The following is a 22,097-nucleotide window of genomic DNA, read 5'->3' as shown; positions in this document are numbered from 1 at the left end:
AGTATGTGAGAAGGTAAAAGAATAAGTAGCCTGTGGCAGAGAAGCTGTCAGAAGGCCCCTGAAAAGAGCTCCCGATAACAAACTCTAGAATAATTTGAGCCCTGAATAAATAGTAGCAGTATTGGCTTATAAACCAAAGAATAAAATAAGTATTCATGAGCCCACACTGGTACAAATAAGTAATTGTATAAATAAATACATGAGAAAGAAAGGATAACTCTTTCTTAGAAAATAATTCCACTTGGAGCAAGCTAACATTGAGGAAAATTTTCCAAGATGTCATTAAAGATTTAAATATTCAAAGATGCCTACATGTTAATTGCAGCATGATTATAGTGAAATATCTAAAATAGTGGTTTCTTTTTTATGTATTAGTTTACAGTCATCATAATCTCATTATTTCCAGAAAAACATTTATCAGGAAATATTCATAATATAATGATACGCAGGATATCAAGAAATACATCTGCATTTACATTGTGTACTCTGGTTACAGATTTTTTGGTGTTGTGTGTATAAATACAAGATATATGCAAAATATTTGTCTGATAGAAATAAAACCAAAATGGTATGTAATCCTATTTGTTTTTCTTCTCAAATTTACAAAAAATTTTTTCTAATAAATTTTAAAAAATACAGGAGGTCCCACTATGGCTCAGTGAGTTGAACCTGACATAGTGTCTGTAAGGATGCAGATTCGATCCCTGGTCTTACTCAGTGGGTGATCCAGTATTGCTATGGCTGTGGTGAAGGCCAACAGCTGCAGCTCTGATTCAACCCCTAGTCTGAGAACTTAATGCTGTAGGTGGGGCCTTGGAAAGAAAAAAAAATTAAAGTACAGGTAAATTGAGTCACATATAGTGAATGTCTATCTCAAATATCTTTATCTGAAATAGTTTAGGGGATGGTATAGGAAAATGTGTGACTTTAGGTTGTTTGCTCTATATTAGGTCAGAAAGCCACTATTAATTTCTCTACTGAACTTTTCATGTGACAAAATTCAGGGTGGGAACTGAAAGTGCTTTTTCCTGAGCTTAAGAGGAAGATTAAAATAAAAATAATAATACTAAGTATTTTTATCTTTATTATCTATTATTATTTTATTATTTAATAAATATTTTATTTTTATTAAATAATTGATTGAGCTAATCAATTCAGCTCCAAATATGCAGCAATATCCATAATTTAAGTATAATTGAGCACATTATTCATTAGTAATACTCTGTATTTGTTAGGCACCCTCTTTTATGTACCAATGTCCTTGCCAAAACAGAATACACAATTGTCTAACACACTGAATGTTACAAAAGTTTTAACTTAGAATTATTTCATAATACCGTATTAAATAACTTTCAGACCAAAGTCTGTATTTTATTTATAGATTTAAATAGTGTCTTATCCCCTAAAATGATTATATACATAAAAGAACAGATGAAATAAATACGGATAAGAAAATAGAAATAATAAAATCACTTAGAAGGCATGAAGTTGTAATCTGACTCTAACCGTGCACAAAGGCAATCTAGCTGTGAATTCTGTGACTCAGTAACTTCCATCTGGTTTTAGACTATATCCAAACAGTTCTTACATTCAAATGAAAGTGATTCACATAATCTTACAGATGATTTACCTACCAAATATTTTTACTTTTTAAATTGAAATGTTGATTGCCCAGATATAATTTTCTGATAAAATATAACCTATGAATAAATGCCCAATTTCAAATATTTTGGAACTCTGTTCTCATCAATGAGAAGTTTTCAGAAACATCAAAACCAAAAAATGTCACAAAATTCAGGGTCCCTTAATCTCTTAATCTTATTCTGCCAGAAAGTATTATGCCTAGAACACCTATCCATGGACAGAACACGACACTAATATGGGTTCTGCTTCTTTACCTCATTTTCCAGAGCAGAGTAGAGTGTCTGGCTCATAGTTGATAGTCAATAAATATTCAATTAAAGAAAACTGAAGTAGACTATTTACTTATGACATAAGTTATGGCAGGCTTTCATTTTGATGTATGTAAAGTTATATAACGGACCAGCTTCATTAATAAAACTGATATTATTAAAAAGAGAAAATACCCATATGCAGTTAGTTCAAGTAGAACATAAAGAATATTAGTGTAGACTTCCAACCTACGTGAATGAACTGTGAAGAATGAGGACGCTCTACAACAGGAAAACTTTAGAAATCCATCGTTTACAAATGTGACTTTGAAATGGTTCTACTGTTAATCAAGTGATGAAAGATTGATGTTTCCCATAATTAAACTCCTGACGAAAATGTAAGTAATGAAAAATCAGGAAAACAAATTGAGAAAAATTTAATTTTATAAGCATTCATATTTTCTTATGACTAATTTTCCTTAAGGAAAAGGAAGAGTAGATTTTAGAAGAAGAGGGAGGGCAACTGTTTTTTTTCCCAAACAGTTAAGATACCCAGCTGGGACAACTCTAATAGAAGTTCTTACTACCATAAGAGGATGAGGCTATGTTAGCTTTGATTTTCAAAATTAATCAAAGAAACAAAGAATCTTAACAAAAAGAAGCCATTTAAAGAGAGATAACTGTAGCGAAAATTCTAATTACCATATTTGCTAGTCAACCTTGTAACAAGCCATACATTTTAATGTATCTCTCTATATATATATACATATATATGTGTGTGTCTATAGCGACACAGCCAGCCACGTGTGTGCATATATATGCATCTGTATGTATCTATACATACATCCATGAAAATCTAGACTTTGAAAATAAGAAACTATGTTTTTAGAATAACATATAAACACATTCTTCTTATATGGGAATAAACTTTTTATAGAGTTTTGAAATAGTTTACAAAATAATTCCTCAGAATAAGGCAAAAAGCATTTTGTTATATTGCCTTCTTTACAGAAATCATTTTGAGACACCTTATACTTGAGATATCCTTATATTCGAGATATCCTTATACTCCGCAAAGTTTCTAAGAGTTTTAAGGGCAGGTGCTTGTTTTTCTTCCTAATAAAATTTTGGAGGAATGTGTAAATGTAGATTAAACTATGTCAGGCTCTTTAAAAGAAAACACTGTTCTTCTTTCAAGAATGTTTTTACGTAGCAAAAAAAAAAAAAAAAGAGCATTGCAAGCAGTTCTGAAAACACAACTGAGATGCAATTTGATAAATAGCCTTCCATCACCCCAGCCGGAGCAGTGGAAAAGCACACTATCAGCACTTTCATCAAAGGCACTATTCACTCCTATTTTTCTATCTCATTTTATCTTGGCTTTTGCATTTTGTTTACTCAGTCAATGATTGGAAATAAATGATTCCTTACCCTTTGGATGAGTTATGGTGGAATCCACTAAGGAGGGGTCCTTTTCTCCATCTTTGCTGCTGCTGCTTCCTTCACTGAAGCCATCTCTTTCAATCAGTTTATCCACCATAGCAATGATGCAGTTCAGGCTCTTCCCCACATTGGCCCACACCCTATCCTGAAAAGAGCATAAGTATCACTACACATTTTTATTGCAAAAACAAGCAAAGGCAAAATCTGATGAATCCATTTAAGAGGAGCAGGGGAAGGAGCAATCAGAAGAATGCAGACTGAGTAGCTCTAATAGCCCCATTAATTTGGCCATATCTTGGATATACAAGAAATCCATTTTCTCTTAATAAAGCATAATTTAGGTGTTACAAATCTTTTTATTGGGAGTTCCCATTGTGGCTCAGTAGTAACAAACCCAACTAGTATCCATGAGGATGTGTGTTTGATCCCTGCCCTCACTCAGTGGGTTAAGGATCTGGCATTGCTGTGAGCTGTGGTGTAGGTTGCAGACATGGATCAGACCTGGCGTTGCTGTGGCTGTGTTACAGGCCGACAGCTACAGCTTTAATTCGACCCCTAGCCCGGGAACTTCCATGTGCCACACATGTGGCCTTACAAAAAAAAAAAAAAAAAAAAGAATGTTCCCAGGAAGTGGGGGGTGGTGGGGAGAAGCCCAAGAATATGGCTGCAGTAGATGGTCCTTCCAGCCATTCCCCTTTCCAGGGCAAGGAAATATGAAGGAAATATGATTAGCTTCCAGATTCTGTTTAGCCCCTTGGCCTCAGGAAAGGTTTAGAGACAAACTAAACAACAAAATAAAACAAGACAACAACAACCTATCAGAAAAATAGATTGCTGGGCCTCCCCCCTGCTCCCTCCCCCAAATAGCAGTCATTATCCTACTAGTGATGGAAGTAATGGAAAATTTAAACCTTTATTAAATAGAGTTTAATGTCCTTGACCTTCACAGAGCCTTCAGACAACCCAGGTTCTTAAAGGTGAAATGGCTATCAATTTTGGCTCAGCAATGAGGGCCAAAGTCAAGGGAACAAGCAGCAATACTTATTCCATTCTGAGTCAGGAACTGGTCTTAGTTCTTATTTAATTCTGGGTTAGGACCTAAGCTAACACACAGGTCAAACCCAATGGAAAGAGATGCAGGCATCTGATGGACGTCATCAGGGGGCTTTGCCCTTGGCAGAGGGAGCCATGGGAGCAGGGAACATGGTGCTTCCTCAGCATGCCACACATTTATGAGTTTGGTGGCATCAAGAGAAATCCTAACTGCTTTGGATCAGCAGTTAACTAAAAAAAAAAAAAAAAAAAAAAAGTTCAGCAATGCTTAGCTGGTCAACTTTTCTAAGGACAACTTTTGATCAGCAAGAATGTAAAGGCTAAATCAGAGCTGATATGGGCCCCTGCTATATCTTTATCTCCAAGCACAATTTCCCACTTGTCATTACCAATTTCTACCCACTTTGATTAGAACGGTTAGTAAATTAACAAGGCCAATCTCATTTTAAAAAAGAAGCTTCAGTCTACCCTCGAGTTGATTGAGTACAATTTGCACTATACTGACCTTGTTCTTCCACCCTGCAAACCTTTGTTCTTACCAAAGTTTGATAGCTCCTCTCTCTGAGTTCTAACTTTACCCAGACTGTTAGGTGAGAGGAGTTGCACCTAAAACACTTTACGGCACAAATTGGCGAATACATGGCCCAAGGTACATAATATACATATCTGTGCATGTGCGCACAGACACACATACATATCACGTCCACTGAAAATAGCAGATATGAGACATCCATTAGAATTAAGTCAGAGTCCCCAAACATTATTTCCTATTGATTATCTTGCTTAACTTCACCCACTCACTCATGTAAAAATCCCCAACCTTCATTTCCCAATAACTGCACTACTAGCCTCATCCTGTCCTTAGTTACTCAAGTGGATTCAGGTGGTCAGCCATTATTTCTCCAGCAGTGACCTCTCCATAACCCTCTGGTTCAGGTCTTGCCCAGACCTATATGATTAGCTCTCATATGGCCAGGTTTACACACGAGAGAGCCACATCCATCTTCATTGATCACCGTGCTCATGCCAACATTCCTCTGATCCAAAACAGGCTTGGTCATGCAGCAAGATCTCATTCTGCTCTCAGCCTAGAGGGGCCTCTGTAGTTGGGTCGACCTAGAAAATTCTACGTATTTCTCTTTAGTCTTCAAAATGAATGCTTCATGAAGGTCAGTCTCCTTGCTGTCCTGGAAACCCGCTGCTAATTAGCTCAACATATATTTTCTAGGCATCTGCTACCTGCCTGCTGAGTGCTGAACATCAAAAGTATGAAGTAAACCTTGGAGGAACTATTATTTCTACCTTGACACATGCTGCTTTTTATGCTTCGAGGGCTTTCTCCCTTACCTTCCATCAATTCAAATTTTTGCCCTTTCAAGTCTCACCATCTCCAAGAACTCTTCATGCTACTCTCTCCCCACTTAATCTATTTTTTTCTTTCTGACAGTGGGCTCTATGAGGGAAATGAATATTAGTTACTCATCCTTTTATTCTCAGGTTCTAATACTCATGGGTGATAGAAAGATAAAAGAATTGAATCAACAAATGATGGAAGGAAGGAAGGAAAAAAGGAAAGAATAGAGGTATTTTTTTTTTTTTCATTTTCTCCAAATGACATATAACTTCTTTCTGGAACCTTTCAACATTTTTAATGGGTACCACATTACCACCTCCATTCCGGGACTATCTCTCAATATCTTTGCTTGTTTTATGAGTGTTTGCCATTCGCTTGAATTAGATGCTAGGGCTGCTGAGGTCAGGATCCATATTTTGTACTTAATTTGTTTTCCCCCAAGTACCTATAGCTTTGCTGGGCATTATTGTTGCTTGATTAACATCTGTTGACTGACTTAACAACCTGCTACTTAGGAGTAAAAATAAATTCAGGTACAACTATAAGAAATATTATCACATGTATCTTTAAAATGAAGGTAGAATTAAGCTCATATTCTAAATTGCTGGGTTCACCCTAAAATACGTCACACTGACACTAAAGCTTTCGATTCACTGAAAATATGAAATAAAATATGAAATCAAGTTTAAAAATAAGCAAAAAGATTCTACTGGTTGACTAAAACTTTTGATTTTAAATTGGTAATTGGATGTTATCTGCGGACCATCAGATAACTGAGCTGGTTGAATTATGTAACATTAGTGAGTGTGTTGCACGCAACCATTTTGATTTCTTTTAATTGAATGTACTCAAAACTATCAATTCCCGACATGGCACAGTGGAAATGAATCCAATTAGGAACCATGAGGTTGCGGGTTCGATCCCTGGCCTCGCTCAGTGGGTTAAGGATCTGATGTTGCCATGAGCTGTGGTGTAGGTGACAGATGTGGCTCAGATCTGGCATTGCTGTGGCTGTGGCATAGGCTACAGTTCCAATTAGAACCCTAGCTTGGAAACCTCCATATGTTGCAAATATGGCCCTAAAAAGACAAAAACAAACAAACAAAAAAACAAAAAAACAAATCAATAGTCTGCCTATATATACCTTAGTATTTCTTTTAGCTACTCATTAAATTTTGGATATTCAAAACTTTCTACTTAGGAAACAATATCTCACTATTCACATTAGAATGCATTAAAGTTTAAGGGCACTTGATTTAAATGCAGGCATGAATTTCTAAGGTGTGTGTATGCACATTTGCATATTCATTATACACAGGCACATCAAAATATCTGACACTGAACCATTGTAAGAGTCAGGAAAGTATCCAAAGGAGATGATGGTTTCCAACATAAAACCACAGGGAAGTCACCATTACATAGAAAAAAAAAAAAATCTCTGTTAAAAACACTGATTTGAATTGGAAGATGAATTGCTGATTCAGCAAATCCATCCATTCCCTTATTCTTACATGAATTCTGAAAAATACATTGAACTAGCATGGATAAAACACTGGATTAGGAGCCTAAAACAGGGGAGTGAAGGTGAATGTATTAACTGCATGTGGGAAAATCTAGAAACTGGCAAGATTTCATGAATATGCATGCCCACATAGATCTCATTTGGGGTTTCTTTTCTTGAATAGAACATTTGTGCGTTTTAATGGACAGTCATGAACTTTGCTTAATCACCTTTTATGGACTTTAATATCAGAGAAGTATTTAAAGCACATTTCTCCTGGGTGAAATGGACAGGAGAAGTTCAGGAATGTTTCCCATCCATCAAGAAAACAGATGATAGAACACTTGCGGTTGCTACACAGGGAACAACGGGCCTAATTCTCCCTGTCTTTGCCTATCCTTTCTGATAGTCCCCTCCTTGTAAGAAGAGTAACAAAACCAGGCAACCCTAGTGTCATGTGTGACTCAGGAATGAAAAAGAAAGAGCTGAGGCAAGGGAAAATAGTAGCTTCCAAGGTGTACTTGTTGGGAGACATCTGAAATTATTTCAGTGCAAATTATTTCAGTGTTTGAAATTGGCATGCAAATGATCAAATAAAATTACAATCAACACCACTGGGTTTTGGGAAGCTGCTGGAGGCCTTATTTTATCATGTTCATAACTTTGGTCGTCTCTGATGTTCTGTGTCCATCCTGATTTTCACTAATTTCTATATTTGGAGACCACTGTGATGATGACTTGAATAGTCACCTCAGAGGTGACTACATTTTTTTTTTTTTTGCCTGTCTTTTTCAGCTGCCTCTTGTCACATGGAGTTCCTGGGCCAGGGATCAGATCCTAGCTGTGGTTGCAACCTATGCCAGATCCTTGTGCCCTGTGGGGGAATCAAACTTGCATCGTGGTGCTGCAGAGATGCTGCAGATTCTGCTGTGCCACAGCAGGAATTCCCAACTGGATGCTTTTGATTGGAAAAGAGAAACAAAATCCTCAAAAAATTCATAAATTCTAATGGAGGAAAAGGTACTTCCATATAGTGCCGAGTTGTATGAAATTTAAATAGTCCCATGTTTCCAAGTAAGAAGGAAAACAAGAATAATAATTTAAGGGGAAGTTTCAAAGTCATTAATTTATTCTACAAATGAGTATTGGGTACCTTTTATGTGCAAGTACTGTGGACTGTAAGGACATCAGAAGTGAATATGACATCGTCTTGGCCCCTTAGGCGCTTATAAAGTTGATGCACTCATGGAGGAAACAGACATACAAACAACTGGTACAATTCGGTGTTCACAAGGCTGTGTGATCATGAGATGCAAGAATAATGCTTTATTGTACACATTTTTTTAGTGTGGAATGCCTATATATGTAGATACACATACATCTCTATGTATCTATAACATAAAATTTGGAGATAAATGGTCATATATTAGTGGACATTTTACTGATTTAGGTAACTAAGTCATAAGGTATTGCTTTAGAATAAAGTTATATCACAGGTAAGTATCTCATTGTCCATAAGAATTCATTACCTCTAAAAAATGAGAATGATATATCTTCTTTTTATTAAGATCAGGTCAATGGCTTCACACAGAATAATTCTAGCCAGTCAGAGAACTGAACAGAATTGCCTTTGAATATCAATTTGCATAGGTTCCTCTGCATTATGCACGACCTTAACTAATTTCCCTAGAGATAAGGGCTAAGATGGAGACAGAAACTGGCAAGAGAAGTTGAGAATACAGATCACTGCAGACTGCCTGTGGAGGAGGACTCTGGCTAGATATGTTTTGTCCTCAACAGTCTGTAATATTTTGCAAACATATTTGCTCACTGCTACCAATTATCACAATATAAATAGCTCCATCCATACCCATGTCAACCTGAAACATTCATATTTGTTCTACACATCATTAGAGAAAGGTGTAGCACAAAATGAACTGTGAGAATTTGGTAAGGAATATGTCAGAAAGATGTAAATCTTATTCCAGAATTCAATCTCTGGGAATATTAAGTTACAGAGAAACCACAATTTTTTTTTTCAGGTTGTAGAGGAACTTTATTAAAAAGATGCCTCACATAAGGATTGCTGTGAATTTGTGCTATTGTTTCTATAATCTAGGAAATAATTGAAAGGTTATTATGGATTAATGTGGACCTTCTATTGTGCTTATCTGACATAAACACATTTTACCTTTAAAAGGCATAATGAGGAGTTCTCGTGGTGGTGCAGTGGTTAACGAATCCGACTAGGAACCATGAGGTTGCGGGTTCAATCCCTGGCCTTGCTCAGTGGGTTAGGGATCCGGCATTGCCGTGAGCTGTGGTGTAGGTCGCAGACACGGCTCAGATCCTGCATTGGTGTGGCTCTGGTGTAGGCTGGCGGCAACAGCTCCGATTTGACCCCTAGCCTGGGAACCTCCATATACCGCGGGAGCAGCCATAAAAAAAAGGCAAAAAGACAAAAAAAAAAAAAAAAAGGCATAATGAATATTCTCCTAGCTTAAGAATGGAAAATAAAAGCTAAAATTTGATTTGCACTGACAACATGAAGGAGGAAAAATAATTGGCCAATTTGGAGGCTGAAATGTTGCCTGATATAGAAAAAAAACCTAAAAGATGGGTTTGAGATATGGCTAAGTAATTACAGTTTTCTTGGTTCTGCAATTTGCTGGAATGGGTCAGGAGTTTATCTCTTTTTTTGGGGGGGGGGTGTCACAATTTTGAATGAGGGTAGGCTGATTTAGCCCCAGATCCATCCTTGTAGCAATGCTGAAGTTAAATCACAGTGTTCCAGAGGACAGTATAATTACTGGGAGCCACAAAAACTGGGTCAACTTAATACTTTGTTTGGATGACATGCTTTCATATTTTGGACAAACTAATCTTGGAATCCCAGCTGCTGGAAGCATCTGTTGTAGGGATGTAGAGAAAGAAAAGCAGTATGTCATCTTTACCAGCTAAAAGATGAAGAATGCTGTATTAGTCTATTGCTTTGCACAGATTGTCATAAAATCCCAATACTCCTCTGGGGTTTAACTGTTTACTAACTTCTCAGGAAAATAAACCTGTAAAGCTCTCAATTATTTAATAAGTAAAATTCGGCAAATAAGAGACTTCTTTTTGTTCGGATATCATTTTAGTTTCAATTGCTTCCATATGGACTAGATAATTATTATCCAGATTCATATGCCATCAAGTTTGCCAGCAAAAGATGTTGAACAGAGAAAGGACAGTCTCACACCGATTTACAGTGAATAGAGATTCTCCCTCTTGACCCCCAAAACAAAGGTTTTTACATGCATCAGCTCAGTAGAATTCAAGAATAATTTACCAACATGTGCTTACTTTTCAAATATTCATTATGAGAAATTACATGCCGGTGTTCAATTTAGGTAAGGGTTAAAACTACAGTCATTACTAGAAAGTAAATAAAATAGATTTTTTTTTTTTTAATGGAGCTACTGTAATCCGACGTGCAAACCTAAACCCACCTATGTGATCAGAGAATATTTTCATATAGTATCACAGAAACCCAATTAAATTAATTGTTCAAAACACTGAATTATTTCAGGAAGTCAACTAGACTTGTAATCAGTGCCGAAACTTTTCTAACATCTAATTAACTAAGAAAAGTGGCATAAAAAATTATGTTTCCAATTCATTTAATAGCACAATATCTAAAGGCATTTCCAATTAGCTACATTTTCTTTGGATTTGCTTAACTTTTTAAAGTTAGAGAAAGATTTCTTAAATAATATTAAATGGCTATGACTTTGGCTGATTGTTTTTTTAAATAAAAGATTTCCATCCCTTGACAAAGGGGTCTTTGAAAAAGAAAGTGCTGTGTAAAGGAAAATTTTTAAAAAATGTTATATAGCCATCAACCTTGGTTATTATTTGCAAATACAGTAAAATTCTATCAGGAGAAGAGAGTTAGAAGTCACTTATCTGAGTGGCAAAGATTTTCCTTGTAATCATGGTGAATTTATCAGAGCATTTTTATGCTTCCTAGAAATGATGTGTTCTGGAGGAAATTCACAAATTGAAAGGAGAGAAAGAGGAAGATGCAGATCATTATTATCTTACTATTTTTGCCTTTGAAGGAAATTTAAAAAAAAAAACCTGGGAAACCGAGAAGGCGCTCCAGCGTCAACTGGAAGAAAGGTCCGGCATTTTTCCCTACCAAGATATTCGCAAGAGCCACCAAAGGTGAGCCAACATCCTCGCAAACTCCTCTTGGAATCTCGGCTAGCCCTCACAAGGACTGGGATTTCCCACATTTTTTAAATGGGGCTATTAAGCAGCTCTTCCCATTTTCTTTGGTGCTTATTTGAAACCTATACCACCCTCCTTAGCCTGTCCTCCCTGCCCCTTCTCTTTACACATGATTTTTACTTTTATGATAAAAGAAACCTTCCAGGTTAATACCCAAAATATATAAAGAACCTGTGCATCTCAATAGCAAAAACAACCACAAATAACAAACCTTAAATAATACTTTAAAAATGGAGATGAACTGAACATTTTCTAAAGGAGACACAAAAAGGTGTTCAACATCACTAATTGCCAGAGAAATGCAAATCAAAACCACAGGGAGATACACCCGACACTTGTGAGAACAGCTGTCACACAAAAAAGACAAAAGATAACAAGTGCCGGCAAGGGTGTGGAGAGAAGGGAGCCCATGTGTACCGTTGCTGGGAATTTAAGTTGGTACGGCCGCCGTGGAGAAGAGTATGGAGGTGCCTCCAAAACCACTTTATGATCGAGCATCCATTTCTGGGTACATGAGGGGAACAAATCACTGTCTCAAAAATATCTGTGCCACCAAGTTCATTACAGCATTATTTACAGTAGATATGGAAAAAAATCTAAGTGTCCATCGATAGATGAATGAATAAAGAAAATGTGACATATATATATATGCACACATACATATTTATATATATGATGAAATATATATGTGTGTGAAATGTATATGTATACATATGCATATTTCACTACCTTGTACACTTCATAGTAATACAGTATTATGTGTCAGTTTTAGCTCCACAAAACTGGAGGAAAATATTTTAAAACAAAGAACAAGAAGCCATCCAGCCCCACCCACCCCTGCAAAAGTAAGGTCCATTTTTACACCCTCTCTGCCCTCTCAGCAGAAGAGGACACTTCTGCCCAGGATCGCCCTCCACTGGCCTACCAGAACTGCTTATCTTATCTTCTTTGTAAGGACCCCCCTCCATCAGTCATTGTGTCTCTGTCTCTTGGCCTCTCAAATGACTTCTGGAGTAAGAAATATGCTCAATTTCACCACCTTTAAACAAATAAACAACTCATGAACACACACACACACACACACACACACACACACACACACACACACCCCAACCCCTCTCTCCATATGTCAGCTAATATGTTCCTGTCTGAAAGGCCGCCTCATCCTCTTTCTTTCTTTTTCTTTTTTTCTCTTTTTAAAAAATTTTTATTATAGTTCATTTACAATGTCCTGTCAATTTCTGCTGTACAGAAGAAATTGTACTCTTGAGTTGTTAACTTTTCTTGAGTTAACAAGAAACTCTTGAGTTTCTCGAGTTGTTAACTTTCTTTCTTGAGTTGTTAACTCTTTCTTGAGTTGTTAACTTTTATTCACATTTAAACCTCAGGAATTACTTCTGGAAATCCCTCTGTGACCACCAGACTCCAGCTTCGTCCCATGCATAACCCTAAATTGAGCTGTCATTGCCATTTGTGTCACTAGAGCCCTGAAGAGGCTATGGAGTCCTTGCAGCCGTGGGCAGTTCACCTCTGTGTCCGCAGCATGCTGTGCAGTGACCTGGACAGAATGGGGGCTCAGTAACACCCGCTGAACTGAAGGGCTTCCCATGAACCTCCACTCACCATGTTCCCCACGCTCTCCCTTCTTTCCCCATCATAAGGAGTTTCTGTATTTAAAATGTTGACTTGAAGCCTCTTTAGCAAAGCCCATCTTCTTCTACTTGTCTCTTCCCATCCTCGTCTCAACATTTTGTACCTATTTATTAACACATTTTTATCTACAACCAGACTCTGAGCCCTAGGACCTAACGCTCTAGTGTTATGCTCCATTTGGAGCACCTGCGATGCAGAAGGTCTCAAAATTTATGCAAAGAAAACGAAATAAGGAGAGAGAGAAGGAGAAGGAAAATTTGAGCAGCAGGAGGAGGGCGAGGTGTGAGAGAGGGTTTGCATAATACAATCAGGTGAGACTTATGAAAACAAAAGGTACCAATTCCAAAATTCTCACTTGATTTGATATAAAAATGGTAATCATTAGTGTCAAAAAATTAACGCTATGTTTACTTAAATGAAATACAAGTGCTAGTCTTTATCTACCCAACCAAATTCTTTAAAATTAACCATCCAAATTTATGATCTATCCAGTTTTCCCATTTATTGCAAGGAGTAGTATTGATCATCCTAAGAAGATTATGTAATTTACATATCTTAAAAAAGAAAACATATTGGCAACATGGATAGATCTAGAGATTATCATATTAAGTGAAGTAAGTCCGACAAAGATGAATATCACATGGTATCACTTATATGTGGAATCCAAAAAAATGATACAAATGAATTTATTTATAAGACAGAAACATACTCATAAACATAGAAAACAAACTTATGGTTATCAAAGGGGATAGCAGAGGTGGGGGAGAGAGATAAATTAGGCGTTTTGGATTAACATATATATACTACTGTATACAAAATAGATAAACAACAAGGTCCTATTGCACAGCACAGGGAACTCTACTGAATATCTCATAATAACTAATACTGACTGGAAAAGGATCTGAAAAAAGAATATATATATATATACACACATATATATTCTTTATATATATATTCATATACATATATAGGTACTTGTTATGTGCATGTATAACTGAATCGCTTTGCTGTATACTTGAAACTAACCCAACATTGTAAATGAACTATACCTTCAGTTTTAATGGAAAACAAGCAGATATTTTAAAAAAAGAAAAAGAAAAAGGAAACATAGAACAGAAATTCCAAATAACACAGTGCATTTGCCTAGGCCTTTCCAGGTCACAGGCATTATCACAAAGGTAAATCATTTATCTCAGGACCACACTAAGAGCTAAAGCAGAACAGGTGCAGTTATTTTCACTGTGCAGTTGAGAAAATTGAACTTCAGAGAGGGTAAGAGGTACGGACGCCTTGGAGCTGTGAATAAATCGAAGAAGAAGGTGAAGGTAAAAGGGAGAAATATTAGATTTGCTCTTTTGAAAATGATTCCATGGGAGAAAGGCAATCTTAATCAGCAACAACAAATACTTATTCAGCGTTTACCTCTTGGAGCCCAGCTCTGTACTTCCTGTGATAGAAATTTTACCAAAAGAAAGAACAGGCATCACTTTATAGTCCTTCAGACAGCGATTTTTTGAGATTTCTGTGCCTTTCAAATAATTTACTCCCTGCACACTTTTAAATTTAGGGTGGCAGGAAAAGTAATCATTACCTGTTTAGCATCTAATGCAGCATTTTCTTGGTTTAACATATGATACAGTAAAGAGTTTCCTGCTGAATGTGTGTGTGATGTGCACATCCTTCAAAAGATTCCTGGATAATGATTATGTATCGATTCAGGAAAACACGTGGTTTCCTCTTCCCCAGAGAGAGAAACCTTGGTTTTGCTCCTGCCTTATTCTGCCCAATTAGAGCGCCTATCACATCAGCTTCTTTGGTTTATTTCCCTTTACTAGTAATTTTTTCAGGTGCTTTTCTGTGACCATTCTCCTGCTGACTTTATAGCCGCCTGGAGCAACATCTTTTTTTTTTTTAATAAGAGGACCATAAACAAGAGGGATTTAAGAGATATCTCTGTCCACGGCCATTTCAACTTTAACATTTTTTAAAGTATGCCCAGAACTAATACACTGGTCTGTACCAATGAAAATACCTGTGGCATCTAAGCAGAGGATTATAGATAATTATTGACTCTTTAAAAAAAAAACAATTTTAATGGTTGATATTACCTTGGCAATCAAAAAGGAAAAGTATTACAGCATCTTGCAACAGTGGCATCCTTGCTTTGACACTTCCTGGACATGTCTATTCTTTGATGCCATTATTTGTATATAGGAGATATATCATGTATATGTAATATATATAATCTATTTGATAGCAAACAGATTTTTCCATCAAATAAAACTTCTTTTTATAATTTGCCCCTGAGGAAAAACCTGACCTATTTTTTACCCATAATCTGTATTATAACTGCTTACTGACATGTTTTGATGAAAAGCAGAGATTTCTTAACATTCTTTGCTTTGCTTCTCAGAATGAAACACTGGGTGGCAAGCTATGCTTAAGAAAAAAAAAAAAAAAAAAAAAGACTTACCCACTCTTCCTCATCATAGTCTGAGTGATGTGGGATGGAGTCCTGCCTCCTCATGGGTGGAGGTGGGTCCTGGGAACTGCTCTCCTCTGTGCTGTTCTTAGGAGAGGGTGGCTTCTTAAGGACACCTCCCGGCCTGGCAGTGTAGAGGGCTAAAAGAGCGCTCCTGACCAGCTGATCCTTGAAGGCATGGACAAAAAGCTCTGTCTGGAAAGAAATTGACAAGGATTAGAAACACCATGGTAGGCATCTTAGCACGGAGCTATGCAAAGGTCAAGTGCAGATTTGTTGGCACTCGGGTGGTGCGGATGATGGAAAAAGTGCAGGCAACAGAGAGAAAAGGACTTGTACCAATCAATGGAAAACAATTTGGTGTTGGGTTGGCGCCAAGGCCTTGAGTCCTCCTATTCTAAACTTAATACTGAGGTTCTCTATGCATGACACACACACACCATCTGTCTTCTCAGATCCCACTTTTTTAGTTCCAAATCCTGTCTTTGGAGATGTATATTTTACTGGGGATTATCATTTGAAACCATCAACCTGCTGCACCTTTCAAGTAATTCCAATACACAATTTAAGAAAATGTGTGATCCTACTATGTATATTTTGTATTTTAAACAAAGTTAAAGGCAAAAGAAAAATATATCTTAAGAAAAAAAGAGGCAGGAGACCTTTTTTTTCTTTTCTTTTTAGCATCATGGGCGGATTTCCCCAATAGAGATGACACAGGCAGTCTTACCCATGAAAACATTTGGCTTTTATTCCCCATTATTACCCTCTAAATCATCTCTTCCACCAAGTGGTTTTAGTAATGTTCAATGTTAACGAGGTTACTGTGAAACTTGCCATGGTAGATTTTACAAGCTGGTGGTAAATACCTAGTAAGTACTCTTGCAATGACAGCTTTCCAACAATAAAGAACTTTACAGCTGTACTTTGCAATCTCCCAGTGAAATGTTTAATGGCTTCAGCCCGCTATATACTGGAGGGTGCAGTAATTGATTTTATGTATTATGGTACACTTAACATGCATGCAGCCTAACAACCTGTTCAGTCAAAGACTAGAAAAGTAACTCAAGCACTGACCCATATTGTTAACATATTTATCCTTTGTAATGTGTTGGGAAGAAGCCCTTAGCATTATTTTGAATAATACACCATTTACTGAGACACTCTTGGATATAACGTGTCTTCACTCTTGCTGTAACTCAAGGGAATCATTTTTCGGTGCCTTTTCAATATGCAGTCAACGGTGCCAAGGCCAATAATGGTTACTCAACTGTCTTGAAATCTCCCTGCTGTGTCAGCAACTACGGAAAATGTTAAACCATATGTAAAGCAAGCACCTGGTAAGACTGTGTCATATTTGCATAGTTACATCTTTGCAACAGGTTGTGAAGTTCTAGAGCTAGAAGAGACCTTGTGTGGGCCTCTTCACTAACCGGATTAAAAAAGAAAATGACTAAGAAAATGTATGGTGACCTGCCCTAGAGAGCTGGTTGGAGACACAAACGGAACAGAGGCCAAGTTTTCTAACAAATTCTGCAGTTTTGTTCCTTACGCACACCACCTACTAAGACCACCAAGCAAGATTGGATGTTTCTGTCCCTCTTCCCCTTATTCCCTAACCTCAGCTCCCAAGGTGCTTTGAACATGTACCAGCTCTCAGAGTTATCTGTGCCCATAATGGCTGATGTAACTATCTTCACTGCTAAATTTTAGTGGATGCTTTAAACTCTCTTTAAATCTGACGATCTGTTAGTCACAGTGAAGGCACTTTGATGGTGTGCAGATAAGAAACATGGCAAAAAAAATGGATACATTAGACATATTAGAATAAAAAGATGGAAATCTTTTTATAAGAAATTAGAAAATGAAAATAAATAGGCAGCTTTTTCATTAAAAGAACTAATGAAAAAGTTGGCTAGACAGTACAAGTCAGTATAGTTACAGAAAAATGGGGAAACATGCTGTTTACATAATTTTCCAGAGAGCATGGACGTGTTCATCAATGCGAATTTAAATATTAAAAATGTGAATTTATATCCATTCAGCTTAACTATTCCTCTCTGGATAGTTCCAATAAATTCTTTTGATTTATTTTTAGAGCAAACAGCTTGACTTCTTTGAATTCCTGCTACTATAGCCCCAGTCTCCATAACACTCACTAATTACTATGTAGCTGAATATTATTCACACCCAATGAAATTTCCTGTGGTTCCTGTAATCACCATCATTTCTTCCCATAGCATGCACACGCAGAGTTTCCTCTTCATTTATTCAAATCTCATTTGGGTTGATTTAGCACCAAACACATGAGAGATATTACAGTAGATTCCTGCACTTTCACAACCTAGAATTTTTGAGAAGTAATTGAATGTAACACACAAAATCTTAAACACCACAAAGGCTGATCTTCTACTTCATGTTTATACTGAAAAATTGATCTGACTCTTTGGAAACTCTCTGGATCACCAAGATGCTGTGCATTGAATCATATTCCATGGCAATATCCATGTGACTGGAAAAATCTTAAATTTTCTTGACTAGTATTACTTGGTAAATGTAGATTCATATAGACCCAGATGTTCTACCATCAAAATAAGCCAGCTTGGAGAGCTTCATGTAGACACTCAATCCCAACACATCTGTACATTGCTGTTCTTGCAACTGAGATAATGCTAGGGGAGTTAAATCATGGGAAAGATGTGACCATGGCTCTGTAAACTGCCTATAGTCTCAGAGTTCTGAAAATCTTTTTCCTTTTCTTACTTAGCTCCCGCTACAACACATGAAAGAGGGAAGGCTGTCTAAAGGCAAAACAATTCATTTAAAATATGAGCATAAGAATATAGTAAAAAAGCATAAACTATGAACCTAAGGCAGCTCTATTTTCTTTGTTCTATATTTAAAAAAGAGAAAGAAGATGAAATGTTTTCTTGCCTTTCTGCCATTTTTATAATTCATATGCTCATACAAGTATTCCACAGAGTAACACACGGAATTATCTGCATGTATAAAACTACTAAAAATTACATCTCCTGGGGATACATTTTCTGTTTTCCTGAATATTAATGCCAGAGGAATAGTTAGGATATGTTCATTTAAAACCACGCTTTTACACTAGGGAACTCAACAAATTAAGCAAAGTCTCATTCTAATTAGAATCTCCTTATAGTCACTGAAAAAATTCAAGGCCAGGCCTAATCCCATCCGCAATACAAAATACCAAAAACAAGTAATTATCATTTTAGTGGTCATGCATATGGCAAAAAGGAATTCTCCTTATTTTAAAATTTGATATGCCTTTATTATTTCATAGGGCAATAGTGTTCTGCTTGACCTTAGTACTTTGGTATGAGTTTAACATTCCCTGAAGGAAAAAGAATATTGAACTTTCAGCCAGGAGAGTTACCTGACATCCGGGCAGCTCATAAAAATTATCCACCTGACCTTGGCTAAATCACAAAACTGCTTTTCCACAGTTTGTACAAAATTACAATGCCTATCAGTGAAACCTTATGGGAGTTCACAGTAAACTATAAAGTGTACCCTTCTATTTATGCTTCTCTTTCTTGACTGACCTTTTCAGTTTCCTTTGTTGACTCATAATCCCTTGCTCACTCCACATGTGGTAAGTGGACCCTATGGGACCTTAAGCCACTTTCTTAAGGGCATTTTTTCCCATTGGTGATGTAACCCATTCTTCTATAACTTCAAGTATCTCTCTCTCTTTTTTTTTTTTTTTTTTTTTTTATTGTGCCAAGGTCTTCAATTCTGCCTACCTCCTGAATCAGCATTGTCAAGTGTTTCCGTCAGCAAGTCAAGTTTACAAGTTCTAGCCTGATATCAAGGTGGGGTTTTTTTTAATAGATATGTTCTTTCCTACTTTCCATATGAGTGGTATCATTACTATTCAGCAACTCAGAGTTCAGACATCTAGATCATCTTCAGTAATACTTATTTTTTGGGTTAATGATCAGTTTCTACTAGTTACATGGTTTCATAATTTCAAAGATAGACCCCTACTTTATGTTGTCTCAGCTAATCCAAATTAATATCCTTTCTGTGTTTCATGTTAATATTTTAGTAGTGTCTTTCCTTACTGGTTGATTTACTCTTCTTTAACTCTTTTTTTCAGGATATTATCCATGGACTGATGCTAAAATGTTGACTTCAGGGAGATCTTCTGTGGCTCAGTGGGTTAAAGACTTGGCCTGTCACTGCTGCAGCTTGGGTTGCTGCTGTGGTGAGGGTCTGAACCCTGGCCCGGGTAAATTCCACATGCTGCAGGTGTGGCCAAAGGAAAAAAATCTCTGATTTATTTTAAAATTTTGACATCAGAGTTTCAGCTCAGAACTACTGAATCAGAGTTTGTATTTTAGCAAGCTACCCAGAAGCATTACTCATATTGTATGATGCTCAATAATTCAAATCTTTTATCCTTGCTCAGCCTCTCTATTGCTCTGAGAATGACCTTCAGAAAACATGCCTCCAGGCCTTCTCCCTCAACAACCTTCTTTGTACATATAGGATAGACCTTCTCTCAGGTAAATAACTAGGAATGAGACGGCTAGATCATACACATAGTTTTTAATTTTATGAGACACTGTTGAACTGTTTTCCAAACTTTGCAAACAATTGTGTACCCATCATTGACAGATGGAAGTTCCATTTATTCTATTTCCTCCCCAACTCTTCCTGTGCTCAGCTCTTTTGACTTTAGGTATTCTAGTGGGTGGTTAGGGATCTCATTTTAGTTTAAATGTGCCTTTCCCTAATAACAAATGATGATGAGTATTTTTTCACATGCTTATTTGCCATCTATCTTGTTTGGTAAAATATCTTTTCAATTATTTTGCTCATTTTGAATTGTTCTGTCATTAAGTTATAAGAATATATATTCTCATACAAGTCCCTTGTCAGATACATATTTTATAAATATTTTTTCCAAGTCTATGGCTTGCCTTTTCATTTTCTTGATAGTGTCTTCTGAAATCTTTAATGAAAGTTTTTAATTTTGAAGAAGGCTTATATATTATTATTCTTTTTCTTTTTTTTTTGGTTCATGCTTTTTGTGCTCTAAGAAATCTTTGCCTAGTCCAAGGTGACAAAAATCTCTGCCATGCTGTCTTTTAGAAATTTATTTTTTATTTATTTGCCTTTTCTTTTAAGCTTGTATAATAAGGTCTGTGATCTATTTTAATTAATTAATTTCTATGTATATATGATGTAAATACAAAGGTTTACTTTGTATAAGGATACCAAATTGTTTTTATATTATATGTTTAAAAAAATCCTTTCTCCAATGAATTTCCTTTGTACTTTCGTCTGAAGTTATTTAAACACACACATATGGGTCTATTTCTAGATTCTCTATTCTATTCCGTTGATCTATATATCTATGCTTACACTAACATTTTACAAACCATGAAATGAATTGGTGTCATTTTTTTTTAAAGAGTAAATATGTTTAAGTAAGTTAAGCATTTTATTTTTATAATTCTGTCCACACACTTAGTATTTCTGGCACTCTTTATTCTTTCATGTAGATTCAAAATTTCCTTCTACATGTTGTGGTTCCTTCTACATGTTGTGGTTCCTTCTACATGTTCCTTCTACATGTTGTGGTGCAAGTCTGCTATGAAATCTACAGTATTTATTTGTCTAAAATGATCTTTTTTTTTTTCAGGGACTTCTCTAGATATGGAATTTTATCTTTTTGTGTATGTATATCTTTTTGTGCATGCCAGTATTTTGAAGATATTGCTCCATTACTTTCTGGCTTGCAGAGTGTCCCATAAGAAGTCTTTTATAACTCTCATCTGTACTCCTCTTCACATAATATTTTTTTTCTTTTTTTCTGGTTGTTTCATAATTTTCTCTTTATCTCTGTTCCTCAGTAATTTGATGATAGTCTATCTGTGTTTATTTTTTTAATGTTTATTCTGCTAGAGTATTTTGTTTCTTGGATCTGTAGTTTCATTGATCAAATTTTGAAAATTTTTGTTTATCAATTCTGCAAATATTTTCCTTTCATCTTTTCTTATTCTAGGATTCTACAAGTATATTAGGTTTCTTGGTATTGTTGTATATACGTCTTTCATGAAATGTTTTATCATTTTCAGTCTTTTTATCTTTTTGCTTCATTTAAATGTTTTCTAATACTACTTTCTCAAGTTCAGTATCTATTCTTCTAAATGACCAATCTGCTAATGCATGTTTATATTTAAGCAATTATATTTCACTTTTCCTTGAGTTCTATGTGATTCTTTTTAAAAATTTTCCGCTTTTCTCCTCATCTTGTTTATAGGTTTCTTTGCTTTCCTAAATATATGAGCATATTTGTAATTTTCATGTTAAGGTTCTTATCTACTAACTGCATTATCTCTGTCATTTCTGGGTCTGTTTCTATTGCTTGATTTTTCTTTTGGTCATGGATCATATGTTCCT

General features: G+C 36.1%; 1 protein-coding gene across 12 annotated transcripts in view; it reads right to left on the bottom strand.

Moving 5' to 3' along the window:
- The window catches only part of INPP4B (inositol polyphosphate-4-phosphatase type II B), a 696,813-nt gene that overhangs the window by 101,995 nt on the left and 572,721 nt on the right, over window positions 1-22,097 (bottom strand). For 11 of the 12 annotated variants that reach the window (XM_003129178.7, XM_084972777.1, XM_084972780.1 and 8 more), the window contains 2 exons: window positions 15,645-15,848; window positions 3,324-3,480 (listed from right to left, as the gene is read on the bottom strand). In XM_003129178.7, coding sequence (XP_003129226.4) covers window positions 3,324-3,480; window positions 15,645-15,848 — 361 coding nt within the window. The remainder of the gene's footprint in view (window positions 1-3,323; window positions 3,481-15,644; window positions 15,849-22,097) is intronic. The other variant, XR_014812874.1, reaches the window with a different exon arrangement.

This window comes from Sus scrofa, chromosome 8, assembly GCF_054392235.1.
Source record: "Sus scrofa isolate SSC_HxYL_T2T_F1_AM1 chromosome 8, Sscrofa_HxYL_maternal_Yorkshire_Landrace_v2.0, whole genome shotgun sequence".
NCBI classification, from domain to species: Eukaryota; Metazoa; Chordata; class Mammalia; order Artiodactyla; family Suidae; genus Sus; species Sus scrofa.
Note: the sequence above shows the minus strand (reverse complement) of the source record. Positions and strands in the feature narration are given on the sequence as shown.